At 41.0% G+C, this 19,998-nt stretch overlaps 1 protein-coding gene across 4 annotated transcripts in view; it reads left to right on the top strand.

The window, feature by feature from the left end:
• Nucleotides 1-19,998, top strand: part of CAMSAP2 (calmodulin regulated spectrin associated protein family member 2) — a 94,622-nt gene that overhangs the window by 61,468 nt on the left and 13,156 nt on the right. For all 4 annotated transcript variants that reach the window (XM_029228273.1, XM_029228271.1, XM_029228274.1 and 1 more), the window contains 7 exons: nucleotides 336-419; nucleotides 9,113-9,254; nucleotides 9,550-9,689; nucleotides 14,421-14,514; nucleotides 16,558-16,642; nucleotides 19,481-19,563; nucleotides 19,831-19,900. In XM_029228273.1, coding sequence (XP_029084106.1) covers nucleotides 336-419; nucleotides 9,113-9,254; nucleotides 9,550-9,689; nucleotides 14,421-14,514; nucleotides 16,558-16,642; nucleotides 19,481-19,563; nucleotides 19,831-19,900 — 698 coding nt within the window. The remainder of the gene's footprint in view (nucleotides 1-335; nucleotides 420-9,112; nucleotides 9,255-9,549; nucleotides 9,690-14,420; nucleotides 14,515-16,557; nucleotides 16,643-19,480; nucleotides 19,564-19,830; nucleotides 19,901-19,998) is intronic.

Here is a 19,998-nt window from a genome sequence, read left to right as displayed (position 1 = left end):
TCCTAAAAGAGATTGTAAACTTTTTACTGAAAAAAGTTTTATTGTTTCCCAAGCATTAAAACAGAAGTTATCAAGTACCTTTCTTTCCCCCTAGCACTCCAGCTAGTACCTGACATGTACTAGGTACTCAACAAGTATTTGGTAAAGTCACGAATTTTAGAATTTCAAACAGAACACCTGTAAAATACTTTTTTCTGGTTGGGAAAATGAAATTCTGTTCATTTGCATGGTACTGGTATTTGACATCAGAGATCTGAACACAGGCATTTTAAGGTACATGTTACTTTACTGTTATATTTGACTATAAATTCAAATTAATGTTTTTATATTTTAAGGTAAATGAACATTTGAAAGACATAATGGAACAAACACAGAAATTGAAAGACCACCACACAGTGGAAGCTTCAGGAGGCCAAAAGGTACATGTTCTTAAGAAAAAAAGGCGCCTTTGTGAGACCCTGTGTTCATATGTGTGTGCTGTTTGGGGAAGCGTTAAGAGTGTGTTCATCAAATTAGTTTTTGGTGCTCTTAACTGTACCGTAGAAAGCCTTTCCATAAATACCAAGTAAGTAGCAGTGCAAAATGAAGGTTAATTGGATGACGGTGTTTAGGAAAATTTGTTAACGACTAGAGCTCAGCTTCTGACATTCTTTTGGCAAAAAATAATGGGTTTGTCTTTGTTTGGTAAAATATATGAAACAGGAAAACATTTTTCAATATATCAACCTTATAATGACTTGTAGTAAGACCAGCCTCTAAAATTACATTCCAGGAATTATAAGTTGTACATATGGTTATTTTGTGAAGGAAGAAGAAACAACACGGATTAATTCTTTAAACTTCTTGAACAGGCTTTTAGAGTTTTTTTTTCTCCGAACAAACACTTGTGTGTTTGTGTTTGTTATATACTAAGACCTAAAGTATATTTCCTACATCTTTTAAAATATATTATAATGAGAGCCCTTTAAACATGTTGTCTAGCATTTGAATTGAGGTATAAGAAATTATCGTATGCAGAGACTTTATTTTCCATCTGGGTTATTTTAAGTCTCTTCGTTATTATACAGCACTTCTGTTCATTTTGGGCGAATGCTGCTAGTTACTGATGCTCTGTAAGAGAGGAGACCGGAGGAGGGAAAGGGAAAAAGCTGGTTTGTACACCACCAGCTTCGCCAGGCAAGTTGTGTGCAGACCACCTACACTTCTGTCTCAATCTGGTGCTCGGGATCACAGCGGTTTCCCTGGGCTCGATTCTTGTCTTTGTTGACCACCTTCCCCAGTGGAGATCTGCACCCGCTTCCCTGCTTCCCCCAGCTCTGCCCCCGCCTTGTCCCTCGAGTCCCCCAGCCCTCTCCAGTTTCCCCCCTTGCTCTTTCCCTCCCTTTAGTAGTAGAAATCCTTGCCCTGGAGATGGATTTAATCCTGCCCCCCCCCACCACCCCCCATTTTGCTCCTGGCTCTAATCAGGAATAAGGTTCAGCATCATCCTGTGTTACAGGATTTCCATGGAAACCTCGTTTATTATATATATGATTGAGTTCTGTAGCTTTGCATACACATTATGAACTAAATGGGGATTTTATATGCTGACACAGGATCCAGTAAACCTTGTTTCTATGGAAAAAAATGCTATTTGTGTTCCAAACAACTGCCGATTAAGTGACCTTTAAGAAAAGCAAACTGTGGTATCCGGACACTACTGGATCACGTCACTCTGACTTTTTCACGGCGCTTGGCCCATGGAATTGTACATACTGACCTCACAGCCAGTATTTGCTGAGTGAGTGATTGAGTAAATGAATGAATGAGTGGCCTTCACTTAAATATTTGGGTCAGTACACATTTTTACTTGAGCACAAGCATAGCATTTATACCTTCATTTGCTTTTTTTTCCTCTTTTATTATTTGTTTTCATTGAAGTCTAGCTGATTTACAAAATGTTGTGTTAATTTCTGCTGTCCAGCAGAGTGACTCAGTTATACACATATATACATTCTTATTCATACTCTTTTCCATACGGTTTATCCCAGGATATTGAATATAGTTCCCTGTGCTGTACAGTACGACCTTGTCGTTCACCCGTCCTATATGCAATAGTTTGCATCTGCTAATTGCAAACTCCCACTCCATCCCTCCCCCATCTCCCCTCCCCCTTGGCAACCACAAGTCTGTTCTCTATGTCTGTGAGTCTCTTTCTGTTTCGTAGATAAGTTCATCTGTGCCACGTTTTAGATTCAATACCTTCATTTTCAAATGAATTTTATCCTTTTTCTCATTATGAAAATCTTTGTGAAGGTAAGTGTTCATTTCACATAGTCTGTGAAGTACAGGGGTCCTCATGAAGAGCACACTGCCAAGCACAGAGTAGGTGATGAAGCCTTGCTCTGTTACCCAACAGTGGGATTTTGGGCATTTGAACTACTTGGTTTGGCTAGAAATATAATCATTTTATTCTTGATTTACATCCTTGTAAAAACAAAATTCTTCCTTATAAACTTTCACATTTATGTATATATTTAAACATTTTTAAAATTCAGAGATGGTACCATAACTTTTTTTTCTCCAAGCAATATTTTACAAAGATGATTTGGTCTGAAGAAACTTACACATTAGTTAGATATCCTAGTACCGTGATTTTAATCTTTGCCTGAGTACTATGAAAATTAGATTTCTTCAGCAGCTTTATAGATCAGTAGTCTTGTGCATTTGGATACAAGACCCTACAAAGATTTGGATTGGTATGGATTTAATATAACTTGTTAAGAACATTTATTTTGAAATATTTCTGATTTAACAAAAAGTTGCAAGAATAGTTCAAAGAACCCTTACACGTCCTTTCCCCATATTCATCAGCGTAACATTTTGTGTGCTCTGTGCATTACATGTTGCACACACAGACGTATATATGTGTACATTTTTCTGAAACTTTTGAAGGAAGTTTGCATGTATCATACCCCTTCACCCCTAAATATTTCAATGTATATGTCCTAGGAAGAAAGCTATTCATTTACATGACCACAGGATAGGTAACAATGTCAATAAAGTGCTTGGATCAGACTTACAGCCTATGCTCTAGTTTTGTCAGTCATCCCAATTGAACTTTATATATTTTTCTAGTCCAGGATCTAGTCCAGGGTCAGGTAAGGTATTTAGCTGTTGTATCTCTCATCTTCTTTAAACTGGAACAGTCCTCGGCTTTTCTTTTTCATTCGTGACCTTGACATTTTTTAAGAATACAGGTCATTTTCATAGAATATCCCTCAATTTCAGTTCTTCTGATATTTCCTCATTGTTAGATTAAGTTGTGCTTTTTTTTAGCCTAGAATACTATGTAAAGTGTGTCCTTTTCCCAGTGTTGTGTCCAGAGGCGTGTGATATCTATCCACTTGCCCCTACTAGGTGATATTAATTTTGATCAGTTGGTTAAGATGTTGTTTGGGTTTTTGACTGCATGATGATTATTTTTCCTTTCGTAATAAGTAATTTGAGAGGAGGGTACTTTGAGACTGTAAATATTCTGTTCCTCTTCAGTGTTTCCCCACCTCCTAGACTTAGCATTTATTGACGATACCTACTTCAGTTACTTTTTACTATGGTGGTTACAAAATGGCAATTCTCTAACTTTATCATTTCTTCTACGTTTATTAGTTAGGATTCTATTATAAGCAAATTTGACCTCATCTGTTTATCAATCTGCCTATCCTCTCTTTATTATCTGTATGAACTGATGGATTCTTATTTTATTTGATGGGTTATAATCTGTTTCTGTCCATCATTATTCATTTGTTCATTGATTCGTTCATTCCCAGTTTTATTGAGATCTAATTGACATACAGCCCTGTGTAAATTTAGGGTGTGCGCCATAATGATTTGACTTACATACGTGGTGACCACAATAGATTCAGTGAACATTCATCCTCTCGTATAGATACAGCATAAAGGAATAGAAAAACCTATCTGTTCCTTGTGATGAGAACCCTTGGGATTTACCCGCTTAGCGGCTTTCCTGTATAACATGCAGCAGTGTTGACAGAACGCTGCACATCACATCCCTAGTACTTATTATCTTGTAACTGTTTGTGCCTTTTGACCACCTTCACGTAATTTCGTGTGTATTTATTTTTGAAATCAACTTTGTTGTGGAATAATTTTAGATTTACAGAGAAGTTCCAAAGATAGTACAGCTTCGTCCAGTTTCCCCCAATGTTAACATCTTATGTAATCGTGGCCTGTTCGGCAACACCAAGAAAATAGCATTGGTGCATTATCATTGACTAAACTACAGACTTTATTTACATTACACCAGTTTGTGTACGGACCAGCTGTTTTACCAGTGTCCCTGAACTGGGGTTTGTCTCCTGTGTCCTGTGATGAGGTTGGGCCTGTGGGCCTTTTGAGAAGAACGCCACAGAAGTGGCTTCACATCTCATCACGCCACATCAGGGAGCACGTGGCATGAACACGATCTGTCACTGATGGTGTCCACCTTGACCACTTGCTGAAAGTGGTCTCCTTCATTGTAAAGTTTCCGTTTCCCCCTCTGATGCTCTTTTCTTTGGAAGTGGGTCACTAAATCCACCCCACGTTCCAGGAGAGGGAAGTTAAGCTCCCTCCCTGAAGGGAAGAGTGTATACACCCATCTGGAATTCTGTAAGTGAGATTCGTACTTTCTCCATTTATTTATGTCCTTCAGCCGTTTATTTCTATCAATGTGGATTGGTGTGTATGTGCTCTGTACTTGGTGTTACAATCCAGTCTGTGTTCATTTGTATTGTTATGGGCTCCTGTGTATGTACGTGTTGTATAGTTTGGGTTACGATCCAGTCTGTGCTATTGACTTGTTGTTCAGTTTTTCCAGCTGCAGCCACTGGGAGCTCTTTCAGAGTTGTCTGAATTAGTAAAAAGGTCAAGTATTGAATATTTTGCAAGAAATGCAGACTCATTTGAACCACGAGAGACTCCTTTGCTTATCTCCTGTTTTGTATAATCCATAGTAATTTCTTACTATCATCAGTTTCTGTGTCATGGATTCTTCTAGTCTCAGAAGCAAGAAAACTCCTGTTTTTGAAAATTCTGTTATTCACTGGGAATCCTGACGCGTTCACAGGGGCTTCCTGCTCTTTGGTCCTGCTCGGGCACTTTTTATGGCTATTATATCTGCGGCTGCCAAAAACTTTTGGTTAAACGAGAGATTCAAATACATGCAAAAAAATTATTAGGGTTATTCTTCCTGATGCAATAAGAAAAAATTATTGGAAATATTATCTCTTTGTGGGAAGCTGGTATTTTTCTGATTCTTGAGATGACATTTTTCTGATTTTTGAAGTTCTTGAAAATACCTCATCTATATTATTTTTCCAAATAATGTTATTTGTGCTATTAATTTCTGTAGGAAAAACTTTCTGCATAGAAGTTGAATATGAATTTTAACTCAGACCCCATTTAGTTTGGTTCACTTCAACAAATATTTATTTAGGGCTGCCAGAAAACTGTGCTAGGAAATACCAAGATAAACAGTTACAAATTATGCTCATATTATCTGAAATTATGGGCTTATTGTATATTCATCTTCTTAAAGACATAAAATTATATTCTTTGGAACACCCCTAGATAGTAAAATTAATAACATTTACGTTCTCTTTGTGTTAGTAGCTACTTGCCTTAGAGACTCTATAAAAATACTAACTGGTGAGAATTGCCAACTGGTTTTTTATCCCCCATTAATTGAAAGAAATTCTTTATGTCATTAAAAGAAATGATCATTGTGTTCAGTTCTACATTGTTATTTGCTTTTATTCATGCACTTATGAAACAGTCTTTCTTCTTTTCCTTCTGGGAAGAAGTCTACCTTATCAGACTTGGCCTCCTAATGTCTAAGAATTTTAATGATTGCAAGTCCAGCCCTAGAATCTCTCTACTCCCTCTTGTGATATAAATTTAGTTTCTAACGTGATGTGTGGTCCCAGAACTGGGAGGTAAAATTCTTTGCTGCCGAAGTACACAGCATGTCCTGGGTACCCTAAAAACGCACATCCATGTTGGGAGAGGAGAGAGGGGAGGGAAGGTGGTGGTCTTTATCGTTAGGAACCTCTATAGTTTAAGCTAAATTGTAAAGTGTTAACATTTAAAAAATGTTTTGAGAACTATATACTTGGAACTCCACTAACAGAAACTTTACTATAACTTGTTAATTTTAAAAACTTCTGATGAATTTTCCCTTTACCTTTTGCTTCCCCTTTTTTCCTGCTGCTTCCTCTGAAGTCTCCTTCCAAATGGTTTTGGAAATTGGTTCCAGTAAGTTTGCACATCTTCTTCAACTTGCTCTCCAGAAGTGTAATTGTAGAATGGTATCATTTATGTCTTGCCGATATGGTCATTACGTATAATTCTGTTAGTCACAAGTAGAGATTGGATTTTAAGGTGTTTCTGATCATAATGTGAAACAGAAAGATTTTTAAAATCTAGTCAAATTTTGGATTAGAAGCTTTAAAAATAATTTAAAGTGTAAGCTAGTCTGTCAGTATTCACAGACCATCAGTAACTAGGTAACAAAAAAAATATGGATATAGATTTGCATTAGTTTTAATAATGTTAGTAAAAGTGAATATGAATTGCACATGTAAATTATTTGTATTGTAAAGTCATCTTTTTGAAAGGATCATTTCCTTTTGGCCTGAACTGTAGAGGATACTTTTTGTGTAATAAAGAAGTGACAGGTTCTGTGTCCCTCCCAGCACTGGACCTGAGCTAGATTCAATTCTGGTTTGACTTGAAGAGTTGATCTTTCACGGTGACGTCTGGGGGTTAGACCACTTAAGTATTTTACACCCTCAGAAACAGAAATGTAACTTAGAAGTGCACCATAATGTTGAAAGATAGAAAGTATGTCCCTTTTAAATGCCAGGTTTCTCCATTTGTAGAAAGAGCAGTAAGTCTGTAAGGCATAGAGCATGTTCAAGTGTAAAAGACTCTGTAACCTTTGTGAATTGCAGATGAACTTTCAGGGAGTCCCACGTGACTTCAGTATTAGAAGTTGGTTTACCTGATGCCTCTCCTAGGATATAATCTTCAGGAAGATGTTTCGGCATGCCACGTATCAACCTCTGATTGGTCTAAGCCGTGGGCCTCTGTGGCTGCAGCCTTATGAAGCTCTGTGCGTGTGTGTCTGTGTGTGCCTTGTGCAGGGTGCGGTACAACACAGCACACAGTTCAGTTCTTTGTTCCACGACTCTGGGCACTCAGCTCAGTCCAGTTCAGACCGTGGGCCGAAAACAAGGGTAGACCTGGAGATCTGGGAAGTTTGGCCCTGAGCCCAGCCCATGTAGGGGATTCCCAAGAGGTGACTCTTTTGTTTCTAGCCGGCCCAAGAGGACCTGGAAGGGTGCTTACTACCAAGTGTGAGGGGCAGCAGCGTAAGGCCGGAAGAGGCCACCGGCTGATTTCTTTCTCTCTCCCCCCTTCCTCCCCTCCTCTCTCCTCTTTTTTCATGGCTGATTTTTAAACCGTCTGCCAGCAGCAAAATGAGGACGTTTTCTAAAGATTATGTAAAAGTCAGTAATCAATTAAAGAATTTATGTAGTGTTATCTGTGTGATTTTTTTTTTCTGAATATAGGTAGTCTGTGAGTTTGGAACATACCATTAAACACAGATGTCTAGTCCCCACTGATTCATAAGAACAAGCTCCTCTGAAAATCTTCGGAGGAAGAGATGTTCCATGACCCTTGCTCTTGAGTAGCCAGTGACAGGGAAATAGGGATAAATGTCTCCTTGAACGTGTGTGCTCTTCTGAGGGATATCATTTAGAGGAAATCTGACCTCACCACCAAACAGTAAATTTTCTCTTTCAGTAAATTATAATATTTTTCTGTTATTCTCACGAAAGTATTATATTTCGTAATTGTATTTTAATTATGAAATATAATCAGGTTAGATGGAGTCAGAAGAAAAATTAGTTTTGATTACTTAAAAAAAAACTCTATTTAAATATCAGTAACCACTATAATTGTAAAGTTTGCTAAGAAAGTACTTCAGTGTGCATCTTCATTAAGCCTTCGGCATTACTCTTCTTGGCCTGAGGAGAGCTAATAGCTAGTAGCAGCTGACCACTGGCGATTACCCGCTGTGTGCCCGTGTGTGCATCGCACTTTCTGTCCATCATCTTCTGTAATCCTCCGTGCTGCTGTGAAGTAGGGACTGTGACTGTCCCCAGTTCACAGATGGGGAAAGCGAGAAATGAGCACTGAAGTACCTTGTCCAAGATCACAGAGCTACGAAGTGGCAGAACCAGGACTTGAGCCTAGGTAATCTGGCTTAAGAGCTCGTTCTCGTAACCTCTGAGTTCTACGGCATGTCTCATTTCTAGAGAACCGCCTTACACGTTTGTATCCACTCACGCCAGCCAATCTTTAGAAAACAAGAATTTCATCTGTTTTTCTGCGAGGGAGCAGAAACCCTCGTACTTGCTCTGTTATTGGTTAATGCAACCTCAACCAGGAGGGTGTTTTTCAGTTGCAAAGTCAGAGGGTGCTTTATTTGCACTGTCTCAGCATTCAGATGAGGAGCCAGAATATCTTCATGGTATTGAATATTATTCCAGTTCCTCAAAGCGATGTTTCTTCTCGCCACATTTCCTTTAAGAATGGTTTCACCTTCTTCTGCCCACTCTCCCAACTCTGATGCCTCTCCTCATTCTTTCAGCTCGAGTCTCACTCTTTCCACGTAAGAACGTGTGGTCTGCGTGAAGTCTAACCTTAAAGTGAATGCATTTCATAATCTGCGAAAGAGCAGAACTGATGAGTCGGATAACAAACGCTCAAAACCCATTTCGTGACGCTTTTTACATGTAAATTCTTAGGCTAAGTGAATTTCACGTAAATGAGCGCTGTAATGTTACGTTAAGTACTTGGCTTCAGAACCAAAGTGCTGTTGGTAAAGTGAGGTCTAGTGGTAATGTTTAGAAAAGAAGGATGTTGGTGAGTAGTTCTCATTTCTCTTGAGTTATATTTTATTACTGACACATTGGAATCTGCAGTACTGTCTTTTTCCTGTATGTTGCTTAGTACTTACTCATTTTCACCTCTTTCTTTTTTTTTTTTTTTTTTTTTAACGTAGGCTCGTTACAGGAAAGAGCAGACATTGCTTAAGCAACTGCCTTGCATTCCGTTGGTAGAAAATTTGTTGAAAGACGGCTCGGATGGCTGTGCGTTAGCTGCCCTTATTCATTTTTACTGTCCTGGTGTCGTCAGATTAGAAGGTAAGTGTTCCACTGAAATGTCTCGAAACTGCGGATAGATGGTAAGAAGTATTGAAGACAGTAAATTTAATAAGTAATGACGGCTTCTTTTGAGAAGAACATTTACGTATAATTCTAGGAAGTAGTTGAGCGAAGGAGTGCTTGGTCTCTAAGCCTCCGTGTAGTGATCACTGCCGTTACATGTGTGGGTCAGACAGATTCTACGTAGTTGTGTATCTGTATTAAGGTAATAATTACAAAATGAACATGAAATGTACATTATCAGAATTAACCCTGGCTCTTTTCCTGTTTGAAGATATTTGCCTGAAAGAAACCATGTCATTGGCTGACAGCCTCTATAATCTGCAGCTGATCCAAGAATTTTGCCAAGAGTATTTGAACCAGTGTTGCCATTTCGCCCTGGAAGACATGCTGTACGCCGCTTCCTCCATAAAGGTATTTCAACCGTCCTCTTCCCCTTGGTTTGTTCAGGTTTGCTGAAAAAACGTATAACCGGGTACATAAACAGTATAGCTGCTTTAAGCTTACAAAATTAACTGTAATTTCAGGCAAAAGAACTCTTGGAAAAATCGTTTTTGTTTGATTTTTCTGCTGATTTTATTTTATTTCTTGTTTCTTAAAAACCCACACTGTCAGCTACAGGTTTCTTTTGTAGCGCAAAGCTAAACTTAATGTCATAGTACAGAATTAAACCGTTGTTCTGATGTTGTTAGCAAAATAGAGGACGAGCCAGTAAGCGTTTCTGGGTCCTGGAGGGCTGCTGCCGCTTGCGGGGAGCGTGCGGGAGGTGTGGCCGCTCGGGACACTCAGCAGGACTGTGGACTCTGTCTGGGAAGAAGGGGCCCTCAGGTCCCAGAACTTGAGGCAAAGCCTTGGGAAAAGGAAGAGGGAAGGAAATATTACAGTTATCTGGAAATGAACCTTTTAGGAAGTCATCGCATTTATTAGCCATACACTTGTCCCTTGCTTCAGGACGTCACATGACCTCTTAGCTTCGGGGCCGTTGCTTAGTGCCTTTCTTTCAAGAAATGTTTATTGAGCGCCTCATAGTGTTCTAGGTGGTTGGGATAACTCAGCAGACAACACAAAGACACCCCCCCCCCCCGCCCCCGTCCTTTTAGGGCGTTCTTTCTAGTGGTGAAGACAGACGCGTGTCTAAGGCGCGATGGCTTCTGAGCTACAGGTTCCAGAACTTCATGGTGGGAACGCTGCCCTTGTTGTTACCGGCAGCTGCAGCTGCAGAATTCCTTCACGGCTCTCGTACACCTGCCTGAAGTTAACACTTCTGTTTAAAGGCTTTAGGAATAAATGATCTTACAATCGATTTGTTTGAAGTCTGAGGGGAACAGCTTTATGCCAGTCCTAATTGTACCTGCGATGCCCACCTTCATAGAAGCTGCTAAAGGACCCCTCCCAGCGTAATGCTAGTGCCTTGTGATGCTTTAAATTCTTGTTCTCCGGTCTCTCTCTTTTTCCTGTACCCGTTTCTCGGTTACCGCGAGGCAGATTGACGGAGCCAGGGGCAACGGCGTTTCCAGAATAAGCCACTGCCCCTGTTGACCAGAATAGCGCTCACTCCCCACTGTCCAGCACATCACGAGAAGAACCTGGACTGATCTTGAATGTTTACACTTCGCCATTTTTACCAAAATGGAAGTTAGGAGAGATTTTCATATTTATCTTAATACTTTTTCTGGCGCTTCCTATTAAAAATTTTAAATACTTTTACTGAGGTCTCAAAGAAAAAAAATGACCTCATTAAATACATTGAGTTGTAAGGTTACATTTGCTTAAGTTGTATACCTTGGACTTCCAATAAATAACATATATCCCTGATGTTTAGATCAACTTAGTCTGGGCATGATCCGGATACAAAGACATTTTCTTCAATCAGGCACTTGAAAAATAGATACTTATCTGCAGAGAAGACTTTGGTCACTTTCTGTGCTCTCTGCTAAATTATTAGAACCACAGTTTTGACCTCAAATGAGTATTTTAAGGCTCTAAGCCCGCAAGAGGTTGCTCGGTCCATGGTGCTGGCCACCGTGTCATTTGTTAACTTGAGTAACAACTGTCTGTGGGGAATAGGGAGTGAGCCCTCTCTTCCCCTCGTGGCGGACTTGTAAACTGGTGTGCTCTTTTTAGAGGGCAGGTGGGCATTCTCTAACCACATTTAAAGTGCACAGAAGGACGTATAAGGATTGTTCGTGGTGGTGAAGAGTTGGCGGCAGTTCACCTTGGGAGGGCCACACTTGAAGCGTCTTGTCAAGGAGCTGTTTGAAGGAGGCAGGGGTATCTTACTGGTGCGGAAAGCTCGCTAGGAGTTACTCAGGGAAGCGTGCGGGGAGCACACATTACATACGGCATGATGCAATTTACATATATTTTAAAAATCCTTTTTCTGTTTGTATGCACATATACACACACACAGAGGCGTGGGAAAAGGTCTGTAGAGAGATGAACACGGACCTGTTAACAGTGGTTTCTTCTGACTGCAGTATTAGGATTTGAGGGAGAGGAGTTAAAGCGTACTTTTACTTTTTATTCTATGTTCCGTATGTTTGTATTCTTTGATATCATTTACAGTGTTTAAGAACGTTAATGTAGAGCTGCATGACTGTCTTACCTGAAAGAAGGAAAGAAGAGCTCTTAAATGAAATTAGTCTGGTACCATTCCAGGAACATGGTGACAGATTTATTGCTGTTTAATCATCGTAAATTCAGAAAGACATTCTCTTCGTAAGCTAGTTACTGGGAAAATTATTTCTTACTATGCTGACATCTAGTGGCCAGACACAGTACAATTATGTTATTAGGACAGTTATCTTACCAAGGTGCTTAAAGTAAATTTTTTCCATAATTGACATATAACATCGTATAAGTTTAAGGCGTACAGCGTGTTGATTTGATTCACTTATATACAGCAGAATGATTATCACCATAGTATCAGTCAGCACCCTCATCACGTCACATAATTACCATTTTTGTTGTGAACATTTAAGATCTACTCTTTCAGCAATTCTCATGGATATAATACAGTTATCATTAACTATAATTATTTGATCCCCAGAACGTATTCATTTTATAATTGGGAGTTTGCACCCTTGACCAGTACTCCCGCATTTCCCCTACCCCAGTCCCTGGGAACCACCACTATGTTCTCTGTTTCTGTGGGTCTGGCTTTTTCAGATTCCACGTACAAGTGATGCCGTACAGTGTCTGTGTTTCTCCGTCTGACTTATTTCACTTCACACAGTGCCCTCGAGATCCGTCTGTGTGGTTGCAAATGGCAGACTTCCCTGGTTCCTCGTGGCTGCACGTACACCACGTCTTCATCCATTCACCTACTGGTGGACACTAGGGTCGTTTCCATGTCTTGGCTGCAGTGAACGTGGAAGTGCAGATATCTCTTCAAGAGATCTTTGGTCTTTGCTTCTGTACCCAGATAGGATTGCTGGATCATATGGTGGTTCTGTTTTTAATTTTTTGAGGAACCTCCATACTGTTTTCCATAGTGGCTGCACCATTTTACATCCCCACCAACAACGCACAAGGGTTCCCTTTTCTCCACACCCTCGTCAGCGCTTGTTATTGCTTACGTTTTTGACGATGGCCATTCTGACAGGTGTGAGCTGGTATCTCCTTGTGGTTTTGATTTGCGTTTCCCTGATGACTAGTGATGTTGAGCTCCAGGGTCCTTAAGGTAGTAATTAATTTCCTATCAACAGACAATTATGGGGTACTTAAACAGTGTTTTTCCAAAAGATATACATAGCTTTCAGTGAACTGTACTAGTAGAGCTGGAACCGAGCACCAATGCTTTAGATACAATTTTATACTTTGGTTTTAGAAAGTATACTATGAGATAAGTATAAAGAAAAACTGTAAGTCACAATCATCGTACTACCCAGAGATACTCCGTATCAACATTTCGATGCTTTGCCAGTGACTGGCCTTTCTTATAATATGTTTATCCATTCATTTATATGTTCATTCAATACATATTTATTGGACATCTATTATGTACCAGGCACTGTCTTAAACACTGAAGATGTAGTGGTGAGCACAGCTTTGTCCTTTTGACCATATAGTCTGATGGGTAAGATGAGGAACCCTGGAGAATATGGTATTAGATGAAGCTGGGGAAACTGAAAAGGGACCCAATCAGGTACCCGCTTGTAAGCTATAGTCAGTCTCCCAGAGGCAAGGGCAAGTGGGGGAAGGGGTGTTGCATTTTGAAAAGTTTGGCTTCATAAGCCGAAGAAGAAATGACCGTGTGCTAACCAAGAGGCGGGAACAGTTTGAGTGAGGGTAGTGACGATGCAGGTGGAGAGAAGTGGGTGGATTCCAGGGCTGTTGAGGCGCAGAACCTGCAGGCCTCGGCGGTGAATCGGGTGTGAGGGGAGAAAGAGGCCGGTGTCGCGGTGACTCCCAGGTTTGCTTTGTGCACCGGGAAGGTGGCTGCCATTCAGGGAGATAAGGATGGGATCTGATCAGACTTGTGGGGAAGACGACTGGCACAGTGAGAGAAACAAAGTGCGTGTGCAAGTGCAGTCGTGCCTTTGGGGGCCGTTCGATAGCTGGTGGGTGTGGGCGGCAGTTTTCAGACATCAGGGGTATCGAATGCTGCTGAGGGCTTGGGGGCAACGAAGACGAAAAAAATCTGTTTCATTTAGTGACACAGACATTGGTGACCTGAGCAAATGCTGGCTTAGAGCGAGGGCGCCTGAGTGCCACACTGGAGTGGATTAGGGAGAGGAGGGCTGAGAGCAGGTTGTTGGGAGAGGCCGGTGTTACAGAAGTCCGAAGCGATGAGCAGGCCGGGTGGACGCAAGCCGGAGGGTGAAGGATCGCGTGCGGGTTTCGGCCGCGTTCTTTGGCAGAGGTTTGAGCACGTGTAAGAGCCAAGCAGGAAGGACTCAGCTGAGGAGAAGAATAAACGTATAGGAGAAAGAAATGTAACTGAGAATGGAAAGCTTCTGAGAAGGTAACCCACAGCACAGGCTTAGGGATTATAAGCTTTATCATTTCTTTAAAAAAAAAAAAAATCACAGATTTTGATGGGAGAATGCTATTTCGAGCTGTGTTTTAATAGGTAACTCTCTGTCATTGCTTTCTGGTCGGGCGTTACCTGCTTTCTCTCCTAACTTCTTGCCTCTCGCACAGAGTAACTACCTGGTGTTCATGGCGGAGCTCTTCTGGTGGTTTGAGGTCGTGAAGCCCTCCTTCGTCCAGCCCCGCGATGCTCGTCCGCAAGGAGGTGATCAGTGTTCCCGTAAACAAGCAGGATGGAGCGTTCAGATAGCCTCACCTGGTTATTCTTTTACAGGGAAGCCTGTTGCTGTTTCCCAGTCTAGCCTTGACAAATTCTCTCTCAACGTTTAAAGCCACTAAATTCTCTGTGACAGACATGGTGTAGGGGAGGAAAAGGGGATGGCGAGAATAGCCCTGCATTCCGCGGCTTATGCTGTGAAACTTTTAGCTTTAACTGTTTTCCCACTTTCCTCTCTTTGCATCTTTTACCCCCATCCCTAGCTTTTTGTTCCCTGTTAGAGTCTGAGTTTTTAACACTGTTGCCCAGAAGCCACTCAAATTATGGCTTGGCTTTAATCTGTAATTTGAACTTGCCCTTAAACCATAAAGGGGCTTGTTATATTAATTTTTAACCCTAGTAGGTTTTGTGATTGTTATAGTACCACGATCTATTGATTGCTCATAATAAGGACACTGGTAAGAAATAAAGGGGTAAGTTACTGTAAAGATCTCTGGAAATGAAGAAAAGAAAATCTTTCTGTATTTTCTCTAAAGCAGAACAAATTTTCCATCAGCTTCCATTATAAGACCAGAGTTTTATTTCTGTAGGGGAAAATCAATTCCACATGGTAAGTGTGGGCCCACTAGAGAACTTGCCCCCGTCATAACTCTGGGTTCTTCCTGCTGCCAGTGGCCTGCCCAGCACGAAGTGGGATTACTGTGCCTCCCAGCTAGCTAGCTGCTTTCCTTGGTGCCACATTTTTGTATTTTCCCTTATTTCTGCCCATCCCCACCCCTTCCCTCAAAAAATATTAAAGAAGAGCAAGAGATCAAGAAGGAGGGAAAACTGCGTACTCAGGTGGCAGCGGGTAAGGGGCGTGGGAGGGCGATTCCACTCTGGTGAGTAGAACGAGCTGCCTTGAGTCGGCTGGCCCACTGCGTCCCAGGCCAAATTCTGTAAAACATGCAGGAAATGAGTGTTTAACCTGTTGTGCCTCCGAGCTGCTTAGGGCAGAGCTGTCATGTAACGAGGCAGACCTAGAGAGCAGCTGAGGCCCTTCCCGAAGGCCACTGCGTAAAGCCAGGTGTCTTCAGTAGTTACCACAAACGATACTGTACAGCTTTTCACCGTTAACATAGAGTTTCCATGTACGTCGCTTTGTGTGATCTCATCTGTGAAGCCCACTATTCAAAATATTCAGCAGCTGTTGTATTAGGCCTCCAAAGCAAAAAATAAATGAGCGTTATTTACAAAAATGTGAACTATACCAGTGGTTTTAATTACTAACCAATGAAATTCTGTCTCTAATCGATTACCAAAATACCAACTATTTCATAGACATGAAAGTGACCATGTGTAACTGAAGTTCTGTGAAAGCTTTTAGCAAAATTAGACACTCGTTTATTTTTGTTTTAAATACGTTTATTTATCTTATATTAAGCCTTTTTTTCCCAATTAGCCTTAATCAAGTGGATTTTTTAAAATTCATTTATTTATTTTTGGCTGCGTTGGGTCTTTGTTGCTGCGCGCAGGCTTTCTCTAGCTGTGGCGAGCGGGGGCTACTCTTTGTTGCGGTGCGCGGGCTTCTTATTGCAGTGGCTTCTCTTGCTTCAGAGCACAGGCTCTAGGGCGCGTGGGCTTCAGTAGTTGTGGCACGTGGGCTCAGTAGTTGTGGCTTGCGGGCTCTAGAGCACAGGCTCAGTAGTTGTGGTGCACAGGCTTAGTTGCTCCTTGGTGTGTGGGATCTTCCCAGACCAGGGCTGAAACCTGTGTCCCCTGCATTGGCAGGCGGATTCTTAACCGCTGTGCCACCAGGGAAGCCCCAGTCAAGTGGATTTTTTAAGCCAGAACACTTCCAAGAACAGTTTAAAGAAAATCTGTCCTTTTGAAAATTATTTAAGGAGAAAATTAAATATGCTAAGATTTCTCTATAAGTGAAAAGGAAAATTGTGGTTAAACTTAAACATTTATTTGTGGCTCATAATTCCTGAAGCAGTGTTGGAAACATGCTAACTATGTAATTCTGAGGGTTTTTTTCCTTTCCTGTAGCTGAACCTGTGGACGATCTGCCCTCAGTTCCTGTCTTAACTGCTGCCCAGAGAAACGCCTTGGACAGCTCTGACTTCACCCCAAGGTAGAGTCCAGAACACCGATTCCATTCACTCAGGAAATCAAAATCTTATTACATTAGAGTTTTTGAAGTTTCAGTTGGACTTTGAACTAAGTAAGTTTCAATTAACTTACCCTATTAAAGCCTGTTTGAACAACACCGTAATTGAAATTTACACTGAAATGAATGTTTCATAAATAGGCTTTTATGAGTCACACCGAAAGGTGGGGGAATATTATCCGAAGGTCCAAATAATCAGCCTAAAACTAAACTTTTGCTGCACAACTTGTTTATAATTGAGATTATATGATGCTTAAACGATAGGTAACTCTTAGGCCAGGGGGAAATTTTTAAATTTTCCATTTTTTAATCTTTGAGGCAGTTTTCCCTACTGTTTTGTTTGCTGGTTACTGTAGCTATTCATAGAGCACAGTGGAATATTTATTGTCCTGTTGAATCTTTATCTCATGCTTTAGTTCTTAGTATCAGGAGCTGAATTGGAAGCAAAGTGAACATTTAATAGCAGCAGGGTAATCCTGACTTCTGACCCAAGTATGTGATAGAGACATTCATTTGTTTAAAAATGTCTTTCAGCCGATCCTATAAGCGCCTTTAATGCGTACTTATTAGAACCTAAAATGTGTATTGACTTTGGGCTCCCTGACTTACCTGATTTTTATTTTTAGTTTAAAACGGATGTATTTTGGGATTTTTTTTTTTTTTTTTAGAAATTCAAGCAGATCTATTAAAAATACATTTTAAAAATTATGAGTAAGAAATTGAATCTTTCTGCGTGAAATATGAACTTGTACTGAAGCTGTCACCCCCTCCTCACATCTAAGAAGTTTCTCTCTCCACTGTGTGCTGATGAGCATGGACAGAACCCTTACAGGACTCTTCCTGCCTTCGGTAGGGCTTCTTAGCGCTGTGAACTTCTCATCTCGCTAAGTATTTCCTTCAGATTAAGAAGGCATTTTCCTTCCCTTACCCTCTGATTGACTCCTATAAATTTTCTTACTTCCACTAAGTTTTCTATTTCGTAACCACCCCTGAGATTTACCACAAAGGGATTAGGTTAGAATGTGGCTGATCTAGGAGCGTCTCTGTTTTATCCCGTCGGAAACTTCTTTGTACACGCTACTTCCTCGGTGCTTTCCTGGGTTGGTTAGATAGTGGCATTTCCTTCCGTGAAAATGTAGAAAACACTCAGTATTCTGGGCCGTAACTCTTGCACTGTTAAATCTTTAAAACCTCTGAAACTTTCCAGTTAAAGACTAGGTTATTCCATGATGATTATTTCTAGGAACTTGAGTGGACGATCTTCCACCTTTCTGACACTGGGAAATGTCTTAAGATTCTCTGGAAGACTCACCCCTTCTCTGTCTCTCAGATATCCGAGTGGCTACCTTTTTCCTTTCTCCCAGCAGAAGAACTTCCTATAACCAGATGGATGTCTGAATCCTTTTCCTTGAAGAGTCATTGTGTAATCCTTTCATTTCTATGAGTTTCCATATGGTCCCTTTGTAGTTCTCCCACTGTAGAACTTTTGGGGAAGGATTCAAGGATTTCTGCTCTTCCCGGGAATAATGCAGCCACATTTACAAATGTTATCGCACCTGAATGGTGACCTTACGAGGAAAAAAAGCCAAAGGAAGAAGACAGCAAAGCAAGACATTGGTAGCAGCTACTGCACACGCTTGGCTGCTAACCTGTACGGGAATCACCCCACATCAGAATCCTCTGTGCAGGCGTGAAGTAAGGCAACTGTAGGAAGGTACCACAGTTTAGCCATTACTTGGGGAAGAAGAAAAGAGTGAACCTATTTTAATAACTGAACTTGCATCTCTTCAGGATTATGCTCCTGTTGTAGATGTAGGAAGGGTAGAGGTTGCGGAAAGGCTACTGGAGCGGGGATGAGAGAGACGGAAGAGACAGGGAGCAGCGTGGGGTCCTCTCCCCGGGTTTCCCAGGAAACGACCCGGGACGCCAGTGAGAGGAAACTGATGTGCGGGGCAGGGGCGGGGGCTGTGGGAGCTAAGCGACAGCGAAGGTGTGCACGTGCTCCGGGCGTTGTTGCTTCTGGAAAGCTCGTGAATTAAGCTTTCATTTAATAATAAGAATGCAGCATTGTGGTTTACCTTTGTATCCTTTAGCTGCTTGTTCACCTTCGCAGTTTGCATTAGCCAAGAGGTAGTGTGGTCGCAGAGAGCTGCAGAGGTCACGGCGTCCTGCTCCCAGCTTAGTCTCCGCCCATTGGGGTCGGGATGCTTAGTTTCACCTGCTACAAGGTAGGCCGTGGTGGACTGAAAACGTAGAAAAAGAAAAACTAAATTGTGGCCAAATGTCATCAGAAACTGAGAAGTAGACTGTGTGATCCGCTGCATTAACTGGAACAGGGTGGAGTTAAATCAGAAAAAATGTAAGTGTTAAAGACGTGCAGACTGCCCGCGAGCAGGAGGTGCCAGACTCTTTCACAAGGATTCATCGTTCGTGTACTTTTAGAGATTGAGATTCGACCAGAATACTGCAAGTTGACGACTTTACTTTCTTTAATTCTCAGTCTTTCTATTTGTAAAATGAAAATAATGTGCCGTATCTTGTCTCACACGGACATTGAGCTGTACATGAAAGTAGTGTTTCAAGCTCTTGGGCTAAAAGACATAAAATACATAGAGCTATGTATAATCACCGCCATTCTTTGGTTTAAACACTATATTATGTTTTCTTATTATTTTTTTTTTCACTTAGGATGGAGAGTCGGAAGTGACAGTGTTGTTTCCGACTTCAGCTGTTGTATCTAAAATCTATGTGCAAGAGCTAGACACTTTATGACATTTGATTGACGTGTATTTTACGTTGCAGTGGGGAAGGAGCTGCGCTTACACACTCTCGTCCTCATTTGCCTTCTAGACACTCACGTCCCCAAGCTCATCCTTCAGCCTCAGGTAATGTATTTGAAAAAGCCTAGGAAAATGCCATTTAAGTGGTTAACTAGAAAATGATTGAGAATAAATGTAAATAGAAGTATCCAGTTCTTTTTTCTAAAAAGTGTTACATATGACACACTAAAAGGGCTGCTTCTCTATGCTTGCTTTTAACAAAATGATCTTTATTTCTCCACATGTACTTACCTTATGTGAAATCTGTTAAATTGTTGTAAGTTAAATTTTTTTTACATGATTTCAATGACTTTTACTTTTATGCATTTGAAGGAGGAATAAGAAGGTCTTCATCTATGTCCTATGTTGACGGCTTCATAGGGACATGGCCCAAGGAGAAAAGGTACACAGAGACTTATTTTTAGTGTACTCACGTTCTCAAGAACTGCTCATCCCCCGCCCCCACCCCCTTGTTAGCCAGATTGCAATTTAATTAGTACC

This window comes from Monodon monoceros, unplaced genomic scaffold, assembly GCF_005190385.1.
Source record: "Monodon monoceros isolate NGI ecotype Baffin Bay Population unplaced genomic scaffold, NGI_Narwhal_1 Super_Scaffold_18, whole genome shotgun sequence".
Taxonomy (NCBI): Eukaryota; Metazoa; Chordata; class Mammalia; order Artiodactyla; family Monodontidae; genus Monodon; species Monodon monoceros.
The sequence above is the reverse complement of the archived record's forward strand: the minus strand, read 5'-3'. Positions and strand labels throughout refer to the sequence as shown.